General features: G+C 50.1%; 1 protein-coding gene across 1 annotated transcript in view; it reads left to right on the top strand.

Annotated features, from left to right (window-relative positions):
* The window catches only part of LOC311226469 (dynein regulatory complex protein 11-like), a gene marked incomplete at both ends in the record, with an annotated part of 49,111 nt that overhangs the window by 10,080 nt on the left and 11,079 nt on the right, over positions 1-27,952 (top strand). Inside the window, 8 exons of the mRNA XM_084311895.1 lie at positions 1,617-1,739; positions 2,275-2,463; positions 2,769-2,840; positions 5,907-6,112; positions 19,385-19,469; positions 19,660-19,779; positions 20,470-20,545; positions 22,350-22,456. Of these exons, the coding sequence (XP_084168021.1) occupies positions 1,617-1,739; positions 2,275-2,463; positions 2,769-2,840; positions 5,907-6,112; positions 19,385-19,469; positions 19,660-19,779; positions 20,470-20,545; positions 22,350-22,456 (978 nt within the window). The remainder of the gene's footprint in view (positions 1-1,616; positions 1,740-2,274; positions 2,464-2,768; positions 2,841-5,906; positions 6,113-19,384; positions 19,470-19,659; positions 19,780-20,469; positions 20,546-22,349; positions 22,457-27,952) is intronic.

The following is a 27,952-nucleotide window of genomic DNA, read 5'->3' as shown; positions in this document are numbered from 1 at the left end:
ACATTAAATCACATAGTTTTTCACATTAGGATCTAACATCTTAATAGGCCTCTTTGTTTATGGTTTAATTATCACTGATAGGCCTACTCATAATATAGACAATTACATTAAAAAAATATTGTATTATGTTTTTGGTAGATTTTTATTTGTTTGTACTACCGGGCAGTCCGGTAGAGGGAGAGAGAGAGGAAGAACGGGAGACAGAGCGGGGGGAAGACATTCGGCAAAGGACGCCGGGTCCGGGATTTGAACCCCAGTCAGCCGCTTTGCGATGCAGTGCGTTACATGGGTCGCCACTTGGGTGCACAACAATTAACATTTTTAATAAAAGCGTAAAATATAATAGACAAGAGTAAAATAGTGCAGTGCAATAAAATAGTTGGTAAAATAGAATAGACAGAATAAAATAATGCAATAGTGCAGTGCCCACGCTTTACAGAACAGTTTAAACAATTACAATTACTGTTTAAACAGTTTAAAACCCAGTCTTTCATAGTTTAAAACCTGATCTACTTACAGTATTTCCTCCTGTTTGATACCCACACAGTTTAAAACCTGACAGTCTTTCTTGCTTGATACCCACACAGCCCAAAACCTGACAGTCTTTCCTCCTGTTTGATACCAGATAGTCTCCTGTTTGATACCCACACAGTTTAACAATCAACATAAATATTTAATTTAATTTAAACCTTTATTTAAACTCGAAAGGCAACTGAGGTTTCCCTCATTTACAGTCACGTCGAGTGTACATACAGAAATAAGCAAAGAAAAGGGCATATAAAATCACACAGCACATAAAATCATAACAATAAGACAACACGGCGAGTAAGGATAAAAGTAGTAAGGATAACAAATCTATTAAAACACATACAACTTGATTGACAAAGGTTGGAGATCAAGGTTTTAAACTCTGCACCAGAGGGGAGAATCTCAAGCTTTAAGGACTGTTGGAGTTCATTCCATGAGCTAGGGGCATCATAGCAAAATGCATATTTACCCTGTTTACGAGCAAACTGGACCTTAAGGACCAGCCAGTCACTAGAATGGGATCCATAGGTACCAACATTCCATTCCAATAATGATTTTGTATAAGGAGGTAGCTTACCAAAAATGGCCTTAAAAATGAACAAATACCAGTGTTTTTTTGCGCCTCTCCATCAGAGAGGACCAACCAACCTTCTTATAAAGGACACAGGGATGAGTGTTGTATCTATCATTATCTGTATGTCATGTATGTCATATATGTTATGATGAATTGAAAATGGGGGACCCTGATGTAAACAAGACGAAAGCCTTTCTCTGGTCTGCATCCCCTTAACAATTGTATTGTACCCATTCTGCAATCTGTTAATACAATTTTAAATCAATCAATCAATTAGTGATGAATCTGAGGGCAGAATAATATACAGAGTCCAGGGATTTAAATATCATAAAGGTGCTGTCTTGGGGGCAGAAGTGACCAGCAGTCCCCGTTCACTTAACATACTTCATAACCAGGCAGGGACTGTAAAGGTTGGCTCATGGTAATGCCCTTCCCCAAAAAAGAAGGAATGCTATATAGATTCTTCAATCGCCACGAAACCATGAGAGCTGTTGTCTTTGATTTCCCCTTATAGGCAGACATAGAGATCCCTATCCCTCGCTATTTCATCAGTGAACGCAGCGAAATGCTACAGGAGCGAAGGGCGATGTTAAAGGACATCCTCAACAGGATGGAAGGTACTCCAGAGAGACCCCAAGTGAGTTCTACACTGGCTACAGTTCAGTCGAGGGAAAAAACAACATACTGTACTTGATCATGTTATTTACTATTTACTTGGTCATTCATTCAAAAATAAGATTACAGTATTTTTACAGTATAATCTACATCAGGGGTTCTCAAATTTCTTTTTATACCACACCCCCATTTTATTTAGGATTCTTTTTGGCGACCCCACACTTAAGGTATCGTGTCATTTCAATGTGGAATTAAGGAATATCAAAATAAAAGCACATGTTTTTGACTTTGATCATGCATATTTATTAGACAATTATATTACAGCACTATGTTATCAATACAAATTTATAAAACGAGGCATATTTAGCCAAAATATGTTGCCAGAACATACAAAAATATATAAAAAAATGTATTTCTTGTATTAAAGAAAATTACTTGCCAATGCGCTGTCACCTATACCCACGACCCCACTTTGGGTCGCGACCCGTAGTTTGAGAACCACTGATCTACATATTACTACAGTATCAGTTTACCACTTCTTCTATTGTCCCTGTCAGTCTGTAGCATTAACAATGGACCTGGAGGAGGCGGTTAGGATCATCCAGGTAGCAGAGAGAGCTCGCCAGGGGCGCACCAGGGCCATGTTCATGAAGGAGATCCACAGGGGAAAGGAGAGGCAGAGCTGGGACCGTGACAGGGATCTGGGGGCAGCTGCTATTGACTCGGCTGTGGTCTGCATCCAGAAGGTACTGTGTGCACCGTGCTCATCAGGGGGGGTAGTGTAGCTACATCACTATGTACATTACCCCTCCCCCCCTCCCTCCCTCCCCCCCTCCCTCCCTCCCTCCCTCCCTCCCCCCCTCCCTCCCTCCCTCCCCCCCTCCCTCCCTCCCTCCCCCCCTCCCCCCCTCCCTCCCTCCCTCCCTCCCTCCCTCCCTCCCTCCCTCGCTAGATACAGATAATCACATGGTTTCATAGACATGAGCTCTGAGATGTACAACTTCTCATTGTACGAGATACAAATGATGACAAATGAAGACTTCATTCTCAGGTGTGGAAAGGCTACATACAGAGGAAGAGGACCTTAAAGGAACGTGAGGAAGAGCTGATATTTCTGGGCATGGTGAGTTAAACAGACGTGACGCTGGTTGTCTCTGGTGAGTTAAACAGACGTGACACTGGTTGTGTCTGGTGAGTTAAACAGACGTGACACTGGTTGTCTCTGGTGAGTTAAACAGACGTGACACTGGTTGTCTCTGGTGAGTTAAACAGACGTGACACTGGTTGTGTCTGGTGAGTTAAACAGACATGACACTGGTTGTCTCTGGTGAGTTAAACAGACGTGACACTGGTTGTGTCTGGTGAGTTAAACAGACATGACACTGGTTGTCTCTGGTGAGTTAAACAGACATGACACTGGTTGTCTCTGGTGAGTTAAACAGACGTGACACTGGTTGTGTCTGGTGAGTTAAACAGACGTGACACTGGTTGTCTCTGGTGAGTTAAACAGACGTGACACTGGTTGTCTCTGGTGAGTTAAACAGACGTGACACTGGTTGTCTCTGGTGAGTTAAACAGACGTGACACTGGTTGTGTCTGGTGAGTTAAACAGACGTGACACTGGTTGTGTCTGGTGAGTTAAACAGACGTGACACTGGTTGTGTCTGGTGAGTTAAACAGACGTGACACTGGTTGTGTCTGGTGAGTTAAACAGACGTGACACTGGTTGTCTCTGGTGAGTTAAACAGACGTGACACTGGTTGTCTCTGGTGAGTTAAACAGACGTGACACTGGTTGTCTCTGGTGAGTTAAACAGACATGACACTGGTTGTGTCTGGTGAGTTAAACAGACGTGACACTGGTTGTCTCTGGTGAGTTAAACAGACGTGACACTGGTTGTGTCTGGTGAGTTAAACAGACGTGATGCTGGTTGTGTCTGGTGAGTTAAACAGACGTGACGCTGGTTGTGTCTGGTGAGTTAAACAGACGTGACACTGGTTGTCTCTGGTGAGTTAAACAGACGTGACACTGGTTGTCTCTGGTGAGTTAAACAGACGTGACACTGGTTGTCTCTGGTGAGTTAAACAGACGTGACACTGGTTGTCTCTGGTGAGTTAAACAGACGTGACACTGGTTGTCTCTGGTGAGTTAAACAGACGTGACACTGGTTGTCTCTGGTGAGTTAAACAGACATGACACTGGTTGTCTCTGGTGAGTTAAACAGACGTGACACTGGTTGTGTCTGGTGAGTTAAACAGACGTGACACTGGTTGTCTCTGGTGAGTTAAACAGACGTGACACTGGTTGTCTCTGGTGAGTTAAACAGACGTGACACTGGTTGTCTCTGGTGAGTTAAACAGACGTGACGCTGGTTGTGTCTGGTGAGTTAAACAGACGTGACACTGGTTGTCTCTGGTGAGTTAAACAGACGTGACACTGGTTGTCTCTGGTGAGTTAAACAGACGTGACACTGGTTGTCTCTGGTGAGTTAAACAGACGTGACACTGGTTGTGTCTGGTGAGTTAAACAGACGTGACACTGGTTGTCTCTGGTGAGTTAAACAGACGTGACACTGGTTGTCTCTGGTGAGTTAAACAGACGTGACGCTGGTTGTGTCTGGTGAGTTAAACAGACGTGACACTGGTTGTCTCTGGTGAGTTAAACAGACGTGACACTGGTTGTCTCTGGTGAGTTAAACAGACGTGACGCTGGTTGTGTCTGGTGAGTTAAACAGACGTGACGCTGGTTGTCTCTGGTGAGTTAAACAGACATGACGCTGGTTGTCTCTGGTGAGTTAAACAGACGTGACACTGGTTGTCTCTGGTGAGTTAAACAGACATGACACTGGTTGTCTCTGGTGAGTTAAACAGACGTGACACTAGTTGTGTCTGGTGAGTTAAACAGACGTGACACTGGTTGTCTCTGGTGAGTTAAACAGACATGACACTGGTTGTGTCTGGTGAGTTAAACAGACGTGACACTGGTTGTGTCTGGTGAGTTAAACAGACGTGACACTGGTTGTCTCTGGTGAGTTAAACAGACGTGACGCTGGTTGTGTCTGGTGAATTAAACAGACATGACACTGGTTGTCTCTGGTGAGTTAAACAGACGTGACACTGGTTATGTCTGGTGAGTTAAACAGACGTGACGCTGGTTGTCTCTGGTGAGTTAAACAGACATGACACTGGTTGTCTCTGGTGAGTTAAACAGACGTGACACTGGTTGTCTCTGGTGAGTTAAACAGACATGACACTGGTTGTGTCTGGTGAGTTAAACAGACGTGACACTGGTTGTCTCTGGTGAGTTAAACAGACGTGACACTGGTTGTGTCTGGTGAGTTAAACAGACGTGACGCTGGTTGTCTCTGGTGAGTTAAACAGACATGACACTGGTTGTCTCTGGTGAGTTAAACAGACGTGACACTGGTTGTGTCTGGTGAGTTAAACAGACGTGACACTGGTTGTGTCTGGTGAGTTAAACAGACGTGACACTGGTTGTCTCTGGTGAGTTAAACAGACGTGACACTGGTTGTGTCTGGTGAGTTAAACAGACGTGACACTGGTTGTGTCTGGTGAGTTAAACAGACATGACGCTGGTTGTGTCTGGTGAGTTAAACAGACGTGACACTGGTTGTCTCTGGTGAGTTAAACAGACATGACACTGGTTGTCTCTGGTGAGTTAAACAGACGTGACACTGGTTGTGTCTGGTGAGTTAAACAGACGTGACACTGGTTGTGTCTGGTGAGTTAAACAGACACGACACTGGTTGTCTCTGGGCGTGGTCAACGTAGACTCACAAAGTTCTTTAAAAAACATAAATGTATGTTTTTGCATAGTATAGTTAGTATAGTTACATATAGCATAAATGTATATTGTATAGCATATTGTATAGTAGTGTATATAGGACTCATTACCTTTCATTCGTAAGCTTAGCATTGTATAGTATTTTATATTAGTACCTTTTATCATGTCTATTTATTATCTATTTTATTTGTATTTCTTTGCACAATCAAGGCGGGCATGGCCACCTTCATTTCACTACATGTCTCGTGTATGTATGTGACGAATAAATCTCTTAAATAAATCTCTTGAAGTTCCATCAACACGCAGTCTTGCACTCTCCATCATTTGTATACATTGTTAGACAGACACTGTATCCTAGAGACGCTGTATGAATGTCTTCTCTCAGGCTTTGGACCCAAAGCAGCAGCAGCCCGCCCCTGCCACCACCTCCGCCCAGGCTACCAAAGCTCGCAGACGGAGTAAACAGGGAGAGAACGAGGAGGAATACCAGGAGTCCATGGTGGCCATCACCAGAAACCTGCGAGATGTGGAGGGGCCGGACATGAAGGAGACCATGCAAGAGCAGATCCGGCAGTGGTTCTTTGCATGTCGGTAAGATCGTACAGAGAGGTTAACAGAGGCCGACCAGTGACCGAAAGGTTTCTGGTTTGAATCCCAGGCACTGGCAGAATGATGAGTCAGTGACTGAAGGGTGGCTGGTGACCACAGTCTGCCTACGTGCCCTTGAGCAAAAGGCTCCAGGGGAACTGCAACTGTGGGGCGACCCCCTGTGTGCTCTGACATCTCGTGAAATACACAAGTGTAAGTTACCATGTGTATCTAGGAGGGATATATGCAGAATAAATACACTGCAATTGCCTTATGGACATTGACAATAAAAAAAAAATGTAGTCCAAGTTCAAGTTCAAGTTTCTTTAATAGTTGTCATACAGAATACTTTTATACAAAATGCTTCTTTCTGTTACGCTCCAGAGACTGTGCTAGACAAAAGATAAGTATGCAATAAAATAGTATAGCATGTAAAAATAGAAGTAAAAAATAGAAGTCACGTACGTAGGCACAGTGTTCAGTATATACATGCAGAATAGAAGTAACTGAGTTACCATACAATATACAATATACTATGCAATATACTAATATACAATATACTATATAGTGCAAAGCAGAAATGGGATGAGGTACAATTTAGGTACAATTTACAGTAAGGTGTACTGAGGTATGGGTTGTAGTGCAAAGCCTTTACCAATAAATATAAAGTGTGTTTAGGTGTTCTAAAGTGTGGAGAGTGGGTGCTGCAGTGTGTTGTTTGTTTAAAGTGAGTGCGTGCGTGTGGATGTTGTTATGGTTTGACACCGACCCCAAACGCTAACGACACAAAGAGAGTTGTTTCAGAGTTGCCAAAAACTAGGGCTTGTTTTATTTCACAAAATAGCAGCAAGAACTTGGTTGAAAACAAACAAAGACTGGGATACAAGCATTAGAAGAATGTTGCTGCTCTGCAGCTTCTCCCGGGAAGGTTCGTCTGAGGAATCTGACAGTGACGTCAGAGCCGCTCTGCAGAATCCTCTCGGCAGCTCTCCGAGGTGGTAACGGGACAGAGAGAGAGAGAGAGAGAGAGCGGGTTAGCTCAGAGTACAGTTGGGAACAGAACAGGTGACAGGAGAAGTGACTTGTCCCAAAACAGGTAATCCAAGTGACTGAATCTTCGGTGTAAATACACACTGTGAGCAATGTCCCAACAACAATCCAAGTGATAGAATCTTCGGTGCGAATACACACAGTGAGCGATGTCCCAATAATAATCCAAGTGATAATATCTTCGGTGTGAATACACACAGTGAGCAAAGTTCAAGCAAATATTATCCCAAATGAACAATCCAAAAAGCAGGCACAGGGTGAGTGACAGACCGAACAAAAAGCAGGATCTCTTCAGTGTCTACACACACGAAAAACGATAGGGACAAAAGACTGTCTTGCAAAACTCACCCAGGCGCTGTGCGTAAAGAGAGCAGGATCAAACAGGGCGAGCGCGTCGTTACGGGGAACGGGTTGTCCAAGCGGAATACTTCTTGAGTGTCCTGGGAGGCAAAGCACAGGGAAAACAGCAGGCAAGGAAGGAACGGCAAATGCTGATAATATATCAAAACGATCCAACAACACTTGATGGGGAATCGGGGTATATATAATCAAAAGGAATGCTTAATGACAAGCTGTGACAGCTGCGGGATGAGATTGACAAGCGTGTGGTTGGGGAAGCACCAATCAAACGGCGTCTACAGGAAGAAGCGTGTGAAGAGGAGAATGCAATTAATTAACTGAAAACTTAAAGGAACAGAGCGAGTAGGCTTAAAGGAACAGAGCGAGTAGGTGAGCAGCGGACAAAACCTCACAGTACCCCCCCCTCCACGGGAGCCACCCGGCGACCAGGCCGACCTGGCTCGTCCGGATGGGCACGATGGAAGTCCGTGATCAGGCCGGGATCCACGATGAGCTGTCGGGAGACCCAGCTCCGCTCCTCCGGGCCGTAACCCTCCCAGTCCACCAGGTACTGGAACCCCCGACCCCGCCGTCGAACGCCCATCAACCGGCGGACCTGCCACTGGGGGTGACCATCCACCATCTCGGGAGGCGGAGGATCAGGAGCTGGAGGCATCAGGGGACTGAGGGAGACAGGCTTAACCCGGGAGACATGGAAAACGGGGTGAATGTGCATGGACGCAGGATGTTTCAGACGCAGAGCCGCCGGACTGAGTACCTTCAGAACCTCGAAAGGTCCGACGAAACGGGGGTTAAGCTTCTTGGCCGAGGACCGAAGCGGGAGGTCCTTCGCGGAAAGCCACACCCTCTGCCCAGGGTGGTAAGTCGGCGCAGGAACCCGGCGCCGGTCGGCCCCACGACAGGCGCGCTCAGATGTCCGGAGCAGCGCGGTCCTGGTGATCTCCCAGACCCGTCGGCAGCGGTCGAGGTGGACCTGCACGGAGGGAACTGCCACCTCCGTCTCCTGTGCGGGGAAAAGAGGGGGTTGGTAGCCCAGGGAAACCTCAAATGGTGAGAGGCCGGTGGCGGAACTGACCATGGAGTTGATGGAGTACTCGACCCAGGGAAGGAAACGGCTCCAGGAAGCTGGTCTCTCGGCTGCCACACACACCGAAGAGCAGACTCCACGCTCTGGTTCATCCTCTCCGTTTGTCCGTTAGTCTGGGGATGATAACCAGAGGAAAGACTGACCGTCGCCCCCAATTCCTTGCAAAAAGCCCGCCATACCTGGGAGGTGAACTGGGGCCCCCGGTCAGAGACGATGTCCTGGGGAAAACCATGAAGGCGGAACACGTGGTGAGTCAGGAGGTCCGCCGTCTCGGCCGCCGAGGGAAGCTTGGAAAGGGCCACGAGGTGAACCCCCTTGCTGAATCGATCCACCACGGTCAGAAGGCAAGTGTTCCCCTGGGAGGAGGGAAGACCTGTGACGAAGTCTAGCGCCACATGTGACCAAGGACGGCTCGGAACGGGAAGTGGCTGTAACAGCCCGGAGGGTGCCTGGTGCGAGGCCTTGCTGCGGGCACAGACCGCGCAGGCCAATACGAACTCCTTGACGTCGTTCCGCATGGTGGGCCACCAGAAACGACGAGCCAGGAAGGAGAACGTGCGATGAACGCCCGGGTGGCAGGCGAACCGGCTGGTATGGCCCCACAGCAGCACCCGGGACCGGACAGAGTCGGGGACGAAGAGACGATGAATCGGAACGTTGCTTGGAGCACGCTGGAAGCGTAGGGCACGTCTAACCACCCCCTCGATGCCCAAGGTGATGGCTCCAACCACCCTGGCCTCCGGGAGGATGGGAGTCGGGTCCTCAGAGGGTGGAGTCCCCTTGGAGTGTAACCGGGACAGGGAATCGGCCTTCGTGTTGCGGGAACCAGGACGAAAAGTCAGCGAGAAGTCGAACCGACTGAGGAAGCTGGCCCATCTCGCCTGCCGACCGTTGAGGCGCTTGGAAGCGCGGATGAACGTCAGGTTCTTGTGGTCCGTCCAGATGGTAAATGGCTCCTCGGCCCCCTCAAGCCAATGACGCCACTCCTCCAAAGCAGCCACGACCGCCAGCAGCTCCCGATTGCCGGTGTCGTAGTTCCTCTCGGCAGGGAGGAACCGACGCGAGTAGAAGGCGCAAGGATGTACCTTCTGGTCCGTTGCCGAACGCTGGGATAAGACAGCCCCCAGTCCAGTATCCGAGGCGTCCACCTCAACGATGAACTGTCTCTTGGGGTCAGGGTGGAGCAAGATCGGGGCGGAAGTGAACCTCTTCTTGAGGGAGCGGAACGCAGCACATGCCGCTGGGGACCAGTCGAACGGCAGGGCGGGAGAGGTCAGTCTGGTAAGTGGCTCCGCCACTTGACTGTAGTTCCGGATGAACCTTCGGTAGAAGTTGGCGAACCCGAGGAAACTCTGTAACTCCTTCCGAGTGGTGGGTTCAGGCCATTCCTCCACAGCTTGGATCTTGCGAGGATCCGCTCGGGTCAAGCCCTTCTCCACGATGAAGCCCAGGTAGTCGACGGAGTCGGAGTGGAAACGGCACTTCTCCGCCTTGACGAAGAGCCGATTGTGGAGGAGGCGCTCCAGCACACGGCGGACATGCTGGATGTGCTCCTCGAGGGTCTTGGAGAAGATGAGGATGTCGTCCAGGTACACCACCACAAACACCTCCAGCATGTCACGAAGGACGTCGTTCATGAGCGCCTGGAATACCGCCGGGGCGTTGGTGAGGCCGAACGGCATCACCAGGTACTCGTAGTGGCCCCTGGGGGTCTTGAAGGCGGTCTTCCATTCATCGCCCTCACGGATACGGACAAGATGGTAGGCACTCCGGAGGTCCAGCTTGGTAAAGACGGTAGCCTGGGTGAGAGGTTCGAAGGTGGAGTTCATGAGAGGAAGAGGGTACTTGTTCTTGATGGTGATCTCGTTGAGCTGGCGATAGTCGATGCAGGGTCGAAGGTCCCCGTCCTTCTTCCCAACAAAGAAGAAACCGGCCGCCACCGGAGAGGAGGAAGGCCGAATGAGTCCTGCTTCCAAGGACTCAGAGATGTACTGATCCATCGCCTTCTTCTCCGGAACGGTCAGACTGTAGAGGCGGCTGCCGGGAAGGGGAGCCCCTTGGCGGAGGTCGATGGCGCAGTCGTAAGGACGGTGGGGTGGAAGGGCCTGAGCCCTGGACTTACTGAAAACCTCCAAGAGGTCGTGGTACTCGGGGGGTATGGATGAAGAGTCCGGAGGCGACTCACCAGCGGGCCTCCGGGGCGGGGGACAGGACGCCGCCTGTAGACACTGGGCGTGACAGGAGGAGCTCCAGCCCTTGATGGTACCGGAGGACCAGGCGATGTGGGGCTCGTGCAGCGCGAGCCAGGGCCTACCCAGGGCCACCGGGACAAGAGGGGATCGGGTGATAAGGAACTGGATTCTCTCAACGTGGTTCCCAGCGATGGTCAGCACGACTGGGCAGGTGCGTTGAGAGATGTCGGCCAGGCGGTGTTGGTCCAATGCGAAGATCTCCAAAGGCCTCACTAGGTCCTCAAGTGGAATGTTGGCCCGGGTAGCAAACTCGAAGTCGAGGAAACTCTCGTCTGCCCCAGAGTCGATGAGTGCCTCCACCGTGGCCCGTTGGTCCGCCCAGGCCAGGGTGACGCTCATCAGATGGCCAGGTGGTGCGCGGCTCTGGGAATGAGAAAAACGGCTCACCAGGATTTCCCGGGGTCTCGGCGAGCCTGGTCTTTTGGCCGGGTGGGGCAGTTGGCGATTCGGTGTCCCGCAGTAGAGGCAGAGACCGGACCTGTACCTCGCCTCACGTTCAGCCTGGCTCAGATGAGAGCGTCCCAGCTGCATGGGTTCCTCCTCGCGAACCGAACGGGAGGGTAAGCTACCACCAGTCGTGTTGAGGGCAGGGCGACCAGCAGTAACGTCATGAGTACGGGGGGTCCGGAGTCCCTCAGGAGGTACCTGTCGGGTCCTCTCACGCCTTCTCTCCTGGAGGCGTCCGTCGATGCGAATGGCGAGGCTGAACAGGTCCTCGAGGGAGTCAGGCTCCTCCCGGGTCGCGAGCTGGTCCCTGACTGCGTCACTGAGCCCCCTCATGAAGGTTAGGCGAAGTGCTGGGTCGTTCCAACCACTCTCCACCGCCGCCAGTCGAAACTCCAGGACGTAGTCTGTTACCCCGCCGCTCCCCTGTCGGAAGGTACCCAACCGGGCTCCAGGGTCCAGACCACGGGCTGGATGGTGGAACACCCTGCGGAGCTCAGCCACGAAGTCTGGATAGGAGAAACAAAAATCTGCATCCATTGCCCAGGAGGAAGTGACCCACTGGGCTGCCCGGCCTGAGAGCAAGTTTGTCATATAGGCCACTCGGGCTCCTTCTGAAGTGAATCGACTGGGTTGATGACGGAAAACCAACTCACATTGCATGATGAATGTGGCACACTCCTCGGGATTGCCGTCGAACAGCCGTGGGACGGAGAGACGGGGTTCCCGAGGTGCGGGATCGGGAAGCGCGGGGCCTGCTGGGGCTGCGGGGGATGCTCCTGCCAATGCTCCTGAAGGAAGTGGGGGTACAAGTAAAGCGTTAACGGTGTCGCTCAGCGTGTGAAGATGAAGGAGTATACTTGACTGTTGTCCTGCCAGAGCGGCCAGGGACCCTTGAATAGGCTGGACCTGTTCCCTGAGTTCATGCACCGCAGCCGCAGCCCTCTCTAGTTGGTGACTGTGATCCTTGGTCAACTCGATCTGACCAGCTAGTGCTGTTCTGACTCTCTCTGTGTCGGCTGGGGTCGTCATATTGGTTGGATCGTAATGTTATGGTTTGACACCGACCCCAAACGCTAACGACACAAAGAGAGTTGTTTCAGAGTTGCCAAAAACTAGGGCTTGTTTTATTTCACAAAATAGCAGCAAGAACTTGGTTGAAAACAAACAAAGACTGGGATACAAGCATTAGAAGAATGTTGCTGCTCTGCAGCTTCTCCCGGGAAGGTTCGTCTGAGGAATCTGACAGTGACGTCAGAGCCGCTCTGCAGAATCCTCTCGGCAGCTCTCCGAGGTGGTAACGGGACAGAGAGAGAGAGAGAGAGAGAGAGCGGGTTAGCTCAGAGTACAGTTGGGAACAGAACAGGTGACAGGAGAAGTGACTTGTCCCAAAACAGGTAATCCAAGTGACTGAATCTTCGGTGTAAATACACACTGTGAGCAATGTCCCAACAACAATCCAAGTGATAGAATCTTCGGTGCGAATACACACAGTGAGCGATGTCCCAATAATAATCCAAGTGATAATATCTTCGGTGTGAATACACACAGTGAGCAAAGTTCAAGCAAATATTATCCCAAATGAACAATCCAAAAAGCAGGCACAGGGTGAGTGACAGACCGAACAAAAAGCAGGATCTCTTCAGTGTCTACACACACGAAAAACGATAGGGACAAAAGACTGTCTTGCAAAACTCACCCAGGCGCTGTGCGTAAAGAGAGCAGGATCAAACAGGGCGAGCGCGTCGTTACGGGGAACGGGTTGTCCAAGCGGAATACTTCTTGAGTGTCCTGGGAGGCAAAGCACAGGGAAAACAGCAGGCAAGGAAGGAACGGCAAATGCTGATAATATATCAAAACGATCCAACAACACTTGATGGGGAATCGGGGTATATATAATCAAAAGGAATGCTTAATGACAAGCTGTGACAGCTGCGGGATGAGATTGACAAGCGTGTGGTTGGGGAAGCACCAATCAAACGGCGTCTACAGGAAGAAGCGTGTGAAGAGGAGAATGCAATTAATTAACTGAAAACTTAAAGGAACAGAGCGAGTAGGCTTAAAGGAACAGAGCGAGTAGGTGAGCAGCGGACAAAACCTCACAGTACCCCCCCCTCCACGGGAGCCACCCGGCGACCAGGCCGACCTGGCTCGTCCGGATGGGCACGATGGAAGTCCGTGATCAGGCCGGGATCCACGATGAGCTGTCGGGAGACCCAGCTCCGCTCCTCCGGGCCGTAACCCTCCCAGTCCACCAGGTACTGGAACCCCCGACCCCGCCGTCGAACGCCCATCAACCGGCGGACCTGCCACTGGGGGTGACCATCCACCATCTCGGGAGGCGGAGGATCAGGAGCTGGAGGCATCAGGGGACTGAGGGAGACAGGCTTAACCCGGGAGACATGGAAAACGGGGTGAATGTGCATGGACGCAGGATGTTTCAGACGCAGAGCCGCCGGACTGAGTACCTTCAGAACCTCGAAAGGTCCGACGAAACGGGGGTTAAGCTTCTTGGCCGAGGACCGAAGCGGGAGGTCCTTCGCGGAAAGCCACACCCTCTGCCCAGGGTGGTAAGTCGGCGCAGGAACCCGGCGCCGGTCGGCCCCACGACAGGCGCGCTCAGATGTCCGGAGCAGCGCGGTCCTGGTGATCTCCCAGACCCGTCGGCAGCGGTCGAGGTGGACCTGCACGGAGGGAACTGCCACCTCCGTCTCCTGTGCGGGGAAAAGAGGGGGTTGGTAGCCCAGGGAAACCTCAAATGGTGAGAGGCCGGTGGCGGAACTGACCATGGAGTTGATGGAGTACTCGACCCAGGGAAGGAAACGGCTCCAGGAAGCTGGTCTCTCGGCTGCCACACACACCGAAGAGCAGACTCCACGCTCTGGTTCATCCTCTCCGTTTGTCCGTTAGTCTGGGGATGATAACCAGAGGAAAGACTGACCGTCGCCCCCAATTCCTTGCAAAAAGCCCGCCATACCTGGGAGGTGAACTGGGGCCCCCGGTCAGAGACGATGTCCTGGGGAAAACCATGAAGGCGGAACACGTGGTGAGTCAGGAGGTCCGCCGTCTCGGCCGCCGAGGGAAGCTTGGAAAGGGCCACGAGGTGAACCCCCTTGCTGAATCGATCCACCACGGTCAGAAGGCAAGTGTTCCCCTGGGAGGAGGGAAGACCTGTGACGAAGTCTAGCGCCACATGTGACCAAGGACGGCTCGGAACGGGAAGTGGCTGTAACAGCCCGGAGGGTGCCTGGTGCGAGGCCTTGCTGCGGGCACAGACCGCGCAGGCCAATACGAACTCCTTGACGTCGTTCCGCATGGTGGGCCACCAGAAACGACGAGCCAGGAAGGAGAACGTGCGATGAACGCCCGGGTGGCAGGCGAACCGGCTGGTATGGCCCCACAGCAGCACCCGGGACCGGACAGAGTCGGGGACGAAGAGACGATGAATCGGAACGTTGCTTGGAGCACGCTGGAAGCGTAGGGCACGTCTAACCACCCCCTCGATGCCCAAGGTGATGGCTCCAACCACCCTGGCCTCCGGGAGGATGGGAGTCGGGTCCTCAGAGGGTGGAGTCCCCTTGGAGTGTAACCGGGACAGGGAATCGGCCTTCGTGTTGCGGGAACCAGGACGAAAAGTCAGCGAGAAGTCGAACCGACTGAGGAAGCTGGCCCATCTCGCCTGCCGACCGTTGAGGCGCTTGGAAGCGCGGATGAACGTCAGGTTCTTGTGGTCCGTCCAGATGGTAAATGGCTCCTCGGCCCCCTCAAGCCAATGACGCCACTCCTCCAAAGCAGCCACGACCGCCAGCAGCTCCCGATTGCCGGTGTCGTAGTTCCTCTCGGCAGGGAGGAACCGACGCGAGTAGAAGGCGCAAGGATGTACCTTCTGGTCCGTTGCCGAACGCTGGGATAAGACAGCCCCCAGTCCAGTATCCGAGGCGTCCACCTCAACGATGAACTGTCTCTTGGGGTCAGGGTGGAGCAAGATCGGGGCGGAAGTGAACCTCTTCTTGAGGGAGCGGAACGCAGCACATGCCGCTGGGGACCAGTCGAACGGCAGGGCGGGAGAGGTCAGTCTGGTAAGTGGCTCCGCCACTTGACTGTAGTTCCGGATGAACCTTCGGTAGAAGTTGGCGAACCCGAGGAAACTCTGTAACTCCTTCCGAGTGGTGGGTTCAGGCCATTCCTCCACAGCTTGGATCTTGCGAGGATCCGCTCGGGTCAAGCCCTTCTCCACGATGAAGCCCAGGTAGTCGACGGAGTCGGAGTGGAAACGGCACTTCTCCGCCTTGACGAAGAGCCGATTGTGGAGGAGGCGCTCCAGCACACGGCGGACATGCTGGATGTGCTCCTCGAGGGTCTTGGAGAAGATGAGGATGTCGTCCAGGTACACCACCACAAACACCTCCAGCATGTCACGAAGGACGTCGTTCATGAGCGCCTGGAATACCGCCGGGGCGTTGGTGAGGCCGAACGGCATCACCAGGTACTCGTAGTGGCCCCTGGGGGTCTTGAAGGCGGTCTTCCATTCATCGCCCTCACGGATACGGACAAGATGGTAGGCACTCCGGAGGTCCAGCTTGGTAAAGACGGTAGCCTGGGTGAGAGGTTCGAAGGTGGAGTTCATGAGAGGAAGAGGGTACTTGTTCTTGATGGTGATCTCGTTGAGCTGGCGATAGTCGATGCAGGGTCGAAGGTCCCCGTCCTTCTTCCCAACAAAGAAGAAACCGGCCGCCACCGGAGAGGAGGAAGGCCGAATGAGTCCTGCTTCCAAGGACTCAGAGATGTACTGATCCATCGCCTTCTTCTCCGGAACGGTCAGACTGTAGAGGCGGCTGCCGGGAAGGGGAGCCCCTTGGCGGAGGTCGATGGCGCAGTCGTAAGGACGGTGGGGTGGAAGGGCCTGAGCCCTGGACTTACTGAAAACCTCCAAGAGGTCGTGGTACTCGGGGGGTATGGATGAAGAGTCCGGAGGCGACTCACCAGCGGGCCTCCGGGGCGGGGGACAGGACGCCGCCTGTAGACACTGGGCGTGACAGGAGGAGCTCCAGCCCTTGATGGTACCGGAGGACCAGGCGATGTGGGGCTCGTGCAGCGCGAGCCAGGGCCTACCCAGGGCCACCGGGACAAGAGGGGATCGGGTGATAAGGAACTGGATTCTCTCAACGTGGTTCCCAGCGATGGTCAGCACGACTGGGCAGGTGCGTTGAGAGATGTCGGCCAGGCGGTGTTGGTCCAATGCGAAGATCTCCAAAGGCCTCACTAGGTCCTCAAGTGGAATGTTGGCCCGGGTAGCAAACTCGAAGTCGAGGAAACTCTCGTCTGCCCCAGAGTCGATGAGTGCCTCCACCGTGGCCCGTTGGTCCGCCCAGGCCAGGGTGACGCTCATCAGATGGCCAGGTGGTGCGCGGCTCTGGGAATGAGAAAAACGGCTCACCAGGATTTCCCGGGGTCTCGGCGAGCCTGGTCTTTTGGCCGGGTGGGGCAGTTGGCGATTCGGTGTCCCGCAGTAGAGGCAGAGACCGGACCTGTACCTCGCCTCACGTTCAGCCTGGCTCAGATGAGAGCGTCCCAGCTGCATGGGTTCCTCCTCGCGAACCGAACGGGAGGGTAAGCTACCACCAGTCGTGTTGAGGGCAGGGCGACCAGCAGTAACGTCATGAGTACGGGGGGTCCGGAGTCCCTCAGGAGGTACCTGTCGGGTCCTCTCACGCCTTCTCTCCTGGAGGCGTCCGTCGATGCGAATGGCGAGGCTGAACAGGTCCTCGAGGGAGTCAGGCTCCTCCCGGGTCGCGAGCTGGTCCCTGACTGCGTCACTGAGCCCCCTCATGAAGGTTAGGCGAAGTGCTGGGTCGTTCCAACCACTCTCCACCGCCGCCAGTCGAAACTCCAGGACGTAGTCTGTTACCCCGCCGCTCCCCTGTCGGAAGGTACCCAACCGGGCTCCAGGGTCCAGACCACGGGCTGGATGGTGGAACACCCTGCGGAGCTCAGCCACGAAGTCTGGATAGGAGAAACAAAAATCTGCATCCATTGCCCAGGAGGAAGTGACCCACTGGGCTGCCCGGCCTGAGAGCAAGTTTGTCATATAGGCCACTCGGGCTCCTTCTGAAGTGAATCGACTGGGTTGATGACGGAAAACCAACTCACATTGCATGATGAATGTGGCACACTCCTCGGGATTGCCGTCGAACAGCCGTGGGACGGAGAGACGGGGTTCCCGAGGTGCGGGATCGGGAAGCGCGGGGCCTGCTGGGGCTGCGGGGGATGCTCCTGCCAATGCTCCTGAAGGAAGTGGGGGTACAAGTAAAGCGTTAACGGTGTCGCTCAGCGTGTGAAGATGAAGGAGTATACTTGACTGTTGTCCTGCCAGAGCGGCCAGGGACCCTTGAATAGGCTGGACCTGTTCCCTGAGTTCATGCACCGCAGCCGCAGCCCTCTCTAGTTGGTGACTGTGATCCTTGGTCAACTCGATCTGACCAGCTAGTGCTGTTCTGACTCTCTCTGTGTCGGCTGGGGTCGTCATATTGGTTGGATCGTAATGTTATGGTTTGACACCGACCCCAAACGCTAACGACACAAAGAGAGTTGTTTCAGAGTTGCCAAAAACTAGGGCTTGTTTTATTTCACAAAATAGCAGCAAGAACTTGGTTGAAAACAAACAAAGACTGGGATACAAGCATTAGAAGAATGTTGCTGCTCTGCAGCTTCTCCCGGGAAGGTTCGTCTGAGGAATCTGACAGTGACGTCAGAGCCGCTCTGCAGAATCCTCTCGGCAGCTCTCCGAGGTGGTAACGGGACAGAGAGAGAGAGAGAGAGAGAGAGCGGGTTAGCTCAGAGTACAGTTGGGAACAGAACAGGTGACAGGAGAAGTGACTTGTCCCAAAACAGGTAATCCAAGTGACTGAATCTTCGGTGTAAATACACACTGTGAGCAATGTCCCAACAACAATCCAAGTGATAGAATCTTCGGTGCGAATACACACAGTGAGCGATGTCCCAATAATAATCCAAGTGATAATATCTTCGGTGTGAATACACACAGTGAGCAAAGTTCAAGCAAATATTATCCCAAATGAACAATCCAAAAAGCAGGCACAGGGTGAGTGACAGACCGAACAAAAAGCAGGATCTCTTCAGTGTCTACACACACGAAAAACGATAGGGACAAAAGACTGTCTTGCAAAACTCACCCAGGCGCTGTGCGTAAAGAGAGCAGGATCAAACAGGGCGAGCGCGTCGTTACGGGGAACGGGTTGTCCAAGCGGAATACTTCTTGAGTGTCCTGGGAGGCAAAGCACAGGGAAAACAGCAGGCAAGGAAGGAACGGCAAATGCTGATAATATATCAAAACGATCCAACAACACTTGATGGGGAATCGGGGTATATATAATCAAAAGGAATGCTTAATGACAAGCTGTGACAGCTGCGGGATGAGATTGACAAGCGTGTGGTTGGGGAAGCACCAATCAAACGGCGTCTACAGGAAGAAGCGTGTGAAGAGGAGAATGCAATTAATTAACTGAAAACTTAAAGGAACAGAGCGAGTAGGCTTAAAGGAACAGAGCGAGTAGGTGAGCAGCGGACAAAACCTCACAGATGTGTGTGTTGTGAGTGCATTTGATGGTTGTTGCATAGTGTTATTGTTCGTTGAGCAACCTGATGGCCTGGGGATAGAAGCTTCTTCTGAGTCTTTCTGTGCTTGCCATGAGACTCCGGTATCGCTTGCCTGACCGCAGCAGTTCAAAGAGGCAGTTGTTTGGGTGGCTGGAGTCCTTGATAATTCTCTTAGCCTTACCCCTGCACCGCTTGTTGTAAATGTTCTGGAGAGTGGGGAGCCCCCCTCCAATTGTGCGTTCGGCTGAACGTGCCACTCTCTGTAGTCTGTAGTCTGCTAGTCCTCTTTTTACACAGAGCATTTCCCCAATCAGGGTGATTTTGATTAAAATATGTTGATGGTCCAATCCAATCCATCCAATCCAACTTAATTTATAAAGCGCTTTAACAGCCACAGGGGCACAAAGTGCTGATACGTTGATGGTTATCTAATGTATCATTCTTTCCTGCACGTTTGACTTCTAGTGATGCAACAGGATCTTTTCCAGACTACCCAGAGCAAGAGGCCGGAGGCTCCACTCTTCTCTTCGCAGAGAAAACCCCCCAGGAGGTACAGTACAGCATCTACCTCCCATCACACAGTCAAACTATAGTTCACAGCCTGCTTGTACAGTAGTTCAAATCTGTATTACATTATCATCGCAGACATCTTGGTAGGCAAAGATGTATAAAAAATAATCAGTCAATCAAATCGACAGGTGATCATTAAATGACAGTGATGCAACTATGCTTTGTTTCAGTTAATGGAGGAATTAGCTGCAAAGGAGGAGGAGGAGGACGTCAACAACAAACCAAAGGGCAAAGAAGAGAAGAAGGAACAAGGAAAGAAAGGAAAGGACAAAGGGAAGGGAGGAGAAGAGGTGGGTTGTTCTGGAATTGTGTTGTTTTCAATCATGTTTGTATTATGTATTATGTTGTATTATGAATTCTGAACAATATAAAGATCTAAAGCATTTATAAGGCTGATTACTATGACCACACAAATCCACTGTTTATAAAGTTATGAAATGTAATGATTTGGTTTATTATACATTTTATTTTTTTCCCAATACAGGAAAGCAAATATGATTTGAGAGACGTTTGTAAGTTTACTGTTCAAAAAGCTAAGAAAGGGATTACAAGGAGATGTATTTCTATTGTTGAGGTAACTTGTGGAACAATGCTGATATACATTTAAGAATTAGTCATTTGCTTTTGCTTATCCAAAAAATGGTTTGTATAGATATTATTGAAGGTTACAAATCTGAATAAGTTGTATTTTGTCAATTTTTTGGTTTCCGTTTTGGAGGCTTAAGAATACAGGACAGGCATGTATAAGTGTTATGCTTCAGCCTGTACCTTTTCTGTCACTGCCAAAATCAAAGACTGTTGACAGTCTGCATATTGCATATTGTATTGTGTGTGATGACTGAATACAAAAACGACTAATACTACTATTACTAAATAAGAGGATTTAGCTCAATCGAATCAACCATACTGTGATCAGGTAGAGATTGCAATGCAGTGCGTGTTTAGATGGACCGGCGTAACCTTCTACTGAACCACAGGGGGAGGAGGAGGCAGGGTTGAAGATGCTGCCCTCTGCTCTCCTGTCTGATTTGGAAGTGGGACACAAGACCTTTGTGGGTAAGCTCCATAAAAAACCTCATACTATAGCTCTACAAACAAGGTACGCACTCCTATCTTTTAAAGCGTGGCATTGCTACAACGGGACCCGTCTAATGGCTGGCGCCCAATGTGTTAAAGGTTAAGAGTTACAGTAGAATGGTTCCCCCTATCTGACGATGCTTAAAGGTTAGGAGTTAGAATGGTCCCCCCTATCTGACGATGCTTAAAGGTTAGGAGTTACAGTAGAATGGTTCCCCGTATCTCACAATGCTTAAAGGTGTGGTAACATTGACTGTGTATTTCATAATCCATATGTGTGTATAATTAGAAAACCACAATGCAAAAGTCTGGTGTGCCATAAGGAGTGATACTAGCGTGACAGGAAACAGGTAAAACTGTTTGAGCCCCTATGAAACCCCTGCTGTGTTGAACTGTATTCAGGAGACAGTCAACAAACCCCCACACAAACAGATGTACTTAACTACTTAGAACAGAAGGAACAGTCACTCAACCCCCACTCAAGCAATGGCTAATCTATAGAACAAACAACACCTTTCCACAGGGACAGTTGCACCAAAAAGCAGAAGGCTAAATGAAACAATTATAGATTAGAGACAAAACGCACTGTTACATCATCACTGAAAACTGCAAATATCTGTAATAATGGTTAAATACAAATAATGCCTTAAGTACATATGACTAGAATGATTAGATCTTCCCACGCACAGAGTGGGAACCTCAAGTTGACTTTATGTTAATGTACCTCACACCCCCCGTAGGAGTCAAGAGGACAGCTGGTCTGAACGAGGGCAGACCAGCACAAACAAGATTATATTAATTAAACTGACTTATTTGATAAAAGGATTTAAATGTCATTTAGAATGTCACCTGAGTATGCAATTTGGTATCAAAAGGTAAACAAAAGAGTAAAACTGTGATAATACTGGAAGAGTGTAATTCATATACACTGGAAATACTTTGTAAAAGTTTATGGGAATTACCCCTCTGTCCAACTGAGAAGACCACAGCCCAAAGGAGGGGGCGGACGGCCCCCAGAAGACAAACCTGATTGGAAACCAAGAAACAGAAGAAAGCCTGTTTTTAGAATCAAGAACCAATTGGAACAGAACGCCATATATATATATATATATATATATAATATAACTGATTGGCTATGAATCAAGTCAACTTGTGACATCATTTTGAGTATAAAAAGGAAAACTCATTGTTAAGCATCCAGAGAATGCTGTTGTCTTGCATGTGAGTAAATCATGGAAAAACCACTGTTGTTTAGTTTAGTGTAACATGTACAGATCCCTATCTGTTGACCAGGTTTACTCATGTGAAATGCTCAGTAGATTCTCTCTTCATTTGATAAACATGACTACTGTTTTATGTACAGACTGGGTTTGATGTGCAAACCTTATCAATAATTTTGTACAACATGTTTTGATGTACTATGAAATGATCCCTGTATGTAAACAACAACATTTAATTTCACTCTGAGCCCAGAGGCAAATAAATCATGAGTTTTAACTATAGCTCTATTGTCTGGCTGCACAGTTTATTTCTCTACTGGCTATATTTGAAGTCAGATGAGAGGAACCATTCTCCTTCTCTCCCTCTAGTTGGCAACCTCAATGCACTGTAAATAACCTTAGAAATGTATAGAATATACGACAAAGGTTAGGATTTACCGTAGAATGGTTCCCCCTATCTGACGGTGCTTAAAGGTTAGGGTTAGGGTTAGAATGGGCATCGGCAGTGAAGAGTTTGTGTCGCTGCCTCCCTGACCTCAACTGAACGTGTCTTTTATCATCAGATGTGTGGCAGAACCGTGAGGAGTCGAGCAACTACAGCCAGAGGCATGAAGCCGAGCTGGTCAAGGAGGAAAAAAGGAAAGAGATTGAGGCAGAGATCCGCGTGCAGGTAATGCTGCCCCTGTGGATACACGGACTACAGGATAACAGCACAGTGGCTCAGGAGGTAGAGCGGTCTAGAGACAGTGGCTCAGGAGGTAGAGCGGTCTAGAGACAGTGGCTCAGGATGTAGAGCGGTCTAGATACAGTAGCTCAGGAGGTAGAGCGGTCTAGAGACAGTGGCTCAGGATGTAGAGCGGTCTAGAGACAGTGGCTCTGGAGGTAGAGCGGTCTAGAGACAGTGGCTCAGGAGGTAGAGCGGTCTAGAGACAGTGGCTCAGGATGTAGAGCGGTCTAGAGACAGTGGCTCAGGAGGTAGAGCGGTCTAGAGACAGTGTCTCAGGAGGTAGAGCTGGTCTAGAGACAGTGGCTCAGGAGGTAGAGCTGGTCTAGAGCCAGTGTCTCAGGAGGTAGAGCTGGTCTAGAGACAGTGGCTCAGGAGGTAGAGCGGTCTAGAGACAGTGGCTCAGGAGGTAGAGCGGTCTAGAGACAGTGGCTCAGGAGGTAGAGCTGGTCTAGAGACAGTGGCTCAGGAGGTAGAGCGGTCTAGAGACAGTGGCTCAGGAGGTAGAGCTGGTCTAGAGACAGTGGCTCAGGAGGTAGAGCGGTCTAGAGACAGTGGCTCAGGAGGTAGAGCGGTCTAGAGACAGTGGCTCAGGAGGTAGAGCGGTCTAGAGACAGTGGCTCAGGAGGTAGAGCTGGTCTAGAGACAGTGGCTCAGGAGGTAGAGCGGTCTAGAGACAGTGGCTCAGGAGGTAGAGCGGTCTAGAGACGGTGGCTCATGATGTAGAGCTGGTCTAGAGACAGTGGCTCAGGAGGTAGCGTGGTCTAGAGACAGTGTCTCAGGAGGTAGAGCGGTCTAGAGACAGTGTCTCAGGAGGTAGAGTGGTCTAGAGACAGTGTCTCAGGAGGTAGAGCTGGTCTAGAGACAGTGTCTCAGGAGGTAGAGCTCTGGTCTGCATCCCCTTAACAATTGTGTGTATCGAGCTGTACTGTACTGTACCCATTCTGCAATCTGTTAATAAACTTTTCAATCAATCAATCAATCAATCAACCAACACGATATACACACTATGTTGACGGTAACGTTACCTGTGCGACATATCCCTGCAACCATAGGAAGCAAATACCGGTCATTTGCTTTCAGAGTTTCATAACTAATGTTAGCTAAACTAACTGACTGGTTTATTAGCGTTGGTTTATTAAATTATGCTCCAACGTCTCTGACGTTACTCATGAGTTTGGTCCGTCTCCATAGTAACAGTGATTAGCGATCAGACCGGTAGTGACTAGATCCCATATTCGGGAAGGACGTTTGTACATGTATTTTTATTTTGTATGTGGTGGGGGCGGTTGTTAGAGTTATGGTAAAGGGTGGGTTTATAACATATGATAAATTACGGCTTTACAGCTTGGTAAAAAAAAATATTCCCATCGAAACGTCCTTCCGGCTATGAGATCTAGATGACTTTGTATGATGCGGTCAAAGAAAAAACAGATTGATTGATTGATTGAATTGATTGATTGATTGATTGATTGATTGATTGATTGAAAACTTTATTAACAGATTGCAGAATGGGTACAATACAGTACAGCTCAATACACACAATTGTTAAGGGGATGCAGACCAGAGAAAGACTTTCGTCTTGTTTACATCAGGGTCCCCCATTTTCAATTCATCTGGACATATATGACATACATGACATACAGATAGTCAGTACTGCTACATCTATACATTTATGACATACCAGATTTGCAAATACAGTACTGTTTGTGATACAGAAGGAGTCAGGAAAAGGGAGCATATACATTTGACGTAGAAACTGTACATTGGAGGAGGTTGGGTGGGGGGGGGGGTTGGGTACACGACGTCAAATCCTGGAAACACTGTGCAAAGTAACGATATGAAACTTACTTTATGTTTCTCTTTGTCTGTTTATTTGATTTATGACTAAAGTGAGAAAGAATGAATGAGACGCGGTCATAGAACGAAGACTAAAATATATCCATAGAGTCTACTAATATAGTGACACGCCACTAGGTGGTCAACTAGTGGTCAACTATAAGACCTGGACACCGACACTGTGGTCAGTGAGCTGACAGGTCAACTATAAGACCTGGACACCGACACTGTGGTCAGTGAGCTGACAGGTCAACTATAAGACCTGGACACTGACACTGTGGTCAGTGAGCTGACAGGTCAACTATAAGACCTGGACACTGACACTGTGGTCAGTGAGCTGACAGGTCAACTATAAGACCTGGACACTGACACTGTGGTCAGTGAGCTGATGGTCAACTATAAGACCTGGACACCGACACTGTGGTCAGTGAGCTGATGGTCAACTATAAGACCTGGACACCGACACTGTGGCCAGTGAGCTGACAGGTCAACTATAAGACCTGGTCACTGACACTGTGGTCAGTGAGCTGACAGGTCAACTATAAGACCTGGACACTGACACTGTGGTCAGTGAGCTGACAGGTCAACTATAAGACCTGGACACTGACACTGTGGTCAGTGAGCTGACAGGTCAACTATAAGACCTGGACACAGACACTGTGGTCAGTGAGCTGACAGGTCAACTATAAGACCTGGACATCGACACTGTGGTCAGTGAGCTGACAGGTCAACTATAAGACCTGGACACAGACACTGGTCAGTGAGCTGACAGGTCAACTATAAGACCTGGACACCGACACTGTGGTCAGTGAGCTGACAGGTCAACTATAAGACCTGGACACTGACACTGTGGTCAGTGAGCTGACAGGTCAACTATAAGACCTGGACACTGACACTGTGGTCAGTGAGCTGACGGGTCAACTATAAGACCTGGACACTGACACTGTGGTCAATGAGCTGACAGGTCAACTATAAGACCTGGACACTGACACTGTGGTCAGTGAGCTGACAGGTCAACTATAAGACCTGGACACTGACACTGTGGTCAATGAGCTGACAGGTCAACTATAAGACCTGGACACCGACACTGTGGTCAGTGAGCTGACAGGTCAACTATAAGACCTGGACACTGACACTGGTCAGTGAGCTGACAGGTCAACTATAAGACCTGGACACTGACACTGTGGTCAGTGAGCTGACAGGTCAACTATAAGACCTGGACACTGACACTGTGGTCAATGAGCTGACAGGTCAACTATAAGACCTGGACACAGACACTGTGGTCAGTGAGCTGACAGGTCAACTATAAGACCTGGACACAGACACTGTGGTCAGTGAGCTGACAGGTCAACTATAAGACCTGGACACTGACACTGTGGTCAGTGAGCTGACAGGTCAACTATAAGACCTGGACACAGACACTGTGGTCAGTGAGCTGACAGGTCAACTATAAGACCTGGACACTGACACTGTGGTCAGTGAGCTGACAGGTCAACTATAAGACCTGGACACAGACACTGTGGTCAATGAGCTGACAGGTCAACTATAAGACCTGGACACTGACACTGTGGTCAGTGAGCTGACAGGTCAACTATAAGACCTGGACACAGACACTGTGGTCAATGAGCTGACAGGTCAACTATAAGACCTGGACACCGACACTGTGGTCAGTGAGCTGACAGGTCAACTATAAGACCTGGACACTGACACTGTGGTCAGTGAGCTGACAGGTCAACTATAAGACCTGGACACTGACACTGTGGTCAGTGAGCTGACAGGTCAACTATAAGACCTGGACACAGACACTGTGGTCAGTGAGCTGACAGGTCAACTATAAGACCTGGACACCGACACTGTGGTCAGTGAGCTGACAGGTCAACTATAAGACCTGGACACCGACACTGTGGTCAATGAGCTGACAGGTCAACTATAAGACCTGGACACCGACACTGTGGTCAGTGAGCTGACAGGTCAACTATAAGACCTGGACACAGACACTGTGGTCAGTGAGCTGACAGGTCAACTATAAGACCTGGACACTGACACTGTGGTCAGTGAGCTGACAGGTCAACTATAAGACCTGGACACTGACACTGTGGTCAGTGAGCTGACAGGTCAACTATAAGACCTGGACACTGACACTGTGGTCAGTGAGCTGACAGGTCAACTATAAGACCTGGACACTGACACTGTGGTCAATGAGCTGACAGGTCAACTATAAGACCTGGACACTGACACTGTGGTCAGTGAGCTGACAGGTCAACTATAAGACCTGGACACTGACACTGTGGTCAATGAGCTGACAGGTCAACTATAAGACCTGGACACAGACACTGTGGTCAGTGAGCTGACAGGTCAACTATAAGACCTGGACACTGACACTGTGGTCAGTGAGCTGACAGGTCAACTATAAGACCTGGACACTGACACTGTGGTCAATGAGCTGACAGGTCAACTATAAGACCTGGACACCGACACTGTGGTCAGTGAGCTGACAGGTCAACTATAAGACCTGGACACTGACACTGGTCAGTGAGCTGACAGGTCAACTATAAGACCTGGACACTGACACTGTGGTCAGTGAGCTGACAGGTCAACTATAAGACCTGGACACTGACACTGTGGTCAATGAGCTGACAGGTCAACTATAAGACCTGGACACAGACACTGTGGTCAGTGAGCTGACAGGTCAACTATAAGACCTGGACACAGACACTGTGGTCAGTGAGCTGACAGGTCAACTATAAGACCTGGACACTGACACTGTGGTCAGTGAGCTGACAGGTCAACTATAAGACCTGGACACAGACACTGTGGTCAGTGAGCTGACAGGTCAACTATAAGACCTGGACACTGACACTGTGGTCAGTGAGCTGACAGGTCAACTATAAGACCTGGACACAGACACTGTGGTCAATGAGCTGACAGGTCAACTATAAGACCTGGACACTGACACTGTGGTCAGTGAGCTGACAGGTCAACTATAAGACCTGGACACAGACACTGTGGTCAGTGAGCTGACAGGTCAACTATAAGACCTGGACACCGACACTGTGGTCAGTGAGCTGACAGGTCAACTATAAGACCTGGACACCGACACTGTGGTCAATGAGCTGACAGGTCAACTATAAGACCTGGACACCGACACTGTGGTCAGTGAGCTGACAGGTCAACTATAATACCTGGACACAGACACTGTGGTCAGTGAGCTGACAGGTCAACTATAAGACCTGGACACTGACACTGTGGTCAGTGAGCTGACAGGTCAACTATAAGACCTGGACACTGACACTGTGGTCAGTGAGCTGACAGGTCAACTATAAGACCTGGACACTGACACTGTGGTCAGTGAGCTGACAGGTCAACTATAAGACCTGGACACTGACACTGTGGTCAATGAGCTGACAGGTCAACTATAAGACCTGGACACTGACACTGTGGTCAGTGAGCTGACAGGTCAACTATAAGACCTGGACACTGACACTGTGGTCAATGAGCTGACAGGTCAACTATAAGACCTGGACACAGACACTGTGGTCAGTGAGCTGACAGGTCAACTATAAGACCTGGACACAGACACTGTGGTCAGTGAGCTGACAGGTC

Source organism: Notolepis coatsorum (genome assembly GCF_963971535.1).
Source record: "Notolepis coatsorum genome assembly, chromosome: 4".
NCBI classification, from domain to species: domain Eukaryota; kingdom Metazoa; phylum Chordata; class Actinopteri; order Aulopiformes; family Paralepididae; genus Notolepis; species Notolepis coatsorum.
This window is presented reverse-complemented; position numbering and strand designations above follow the sequence as displayed.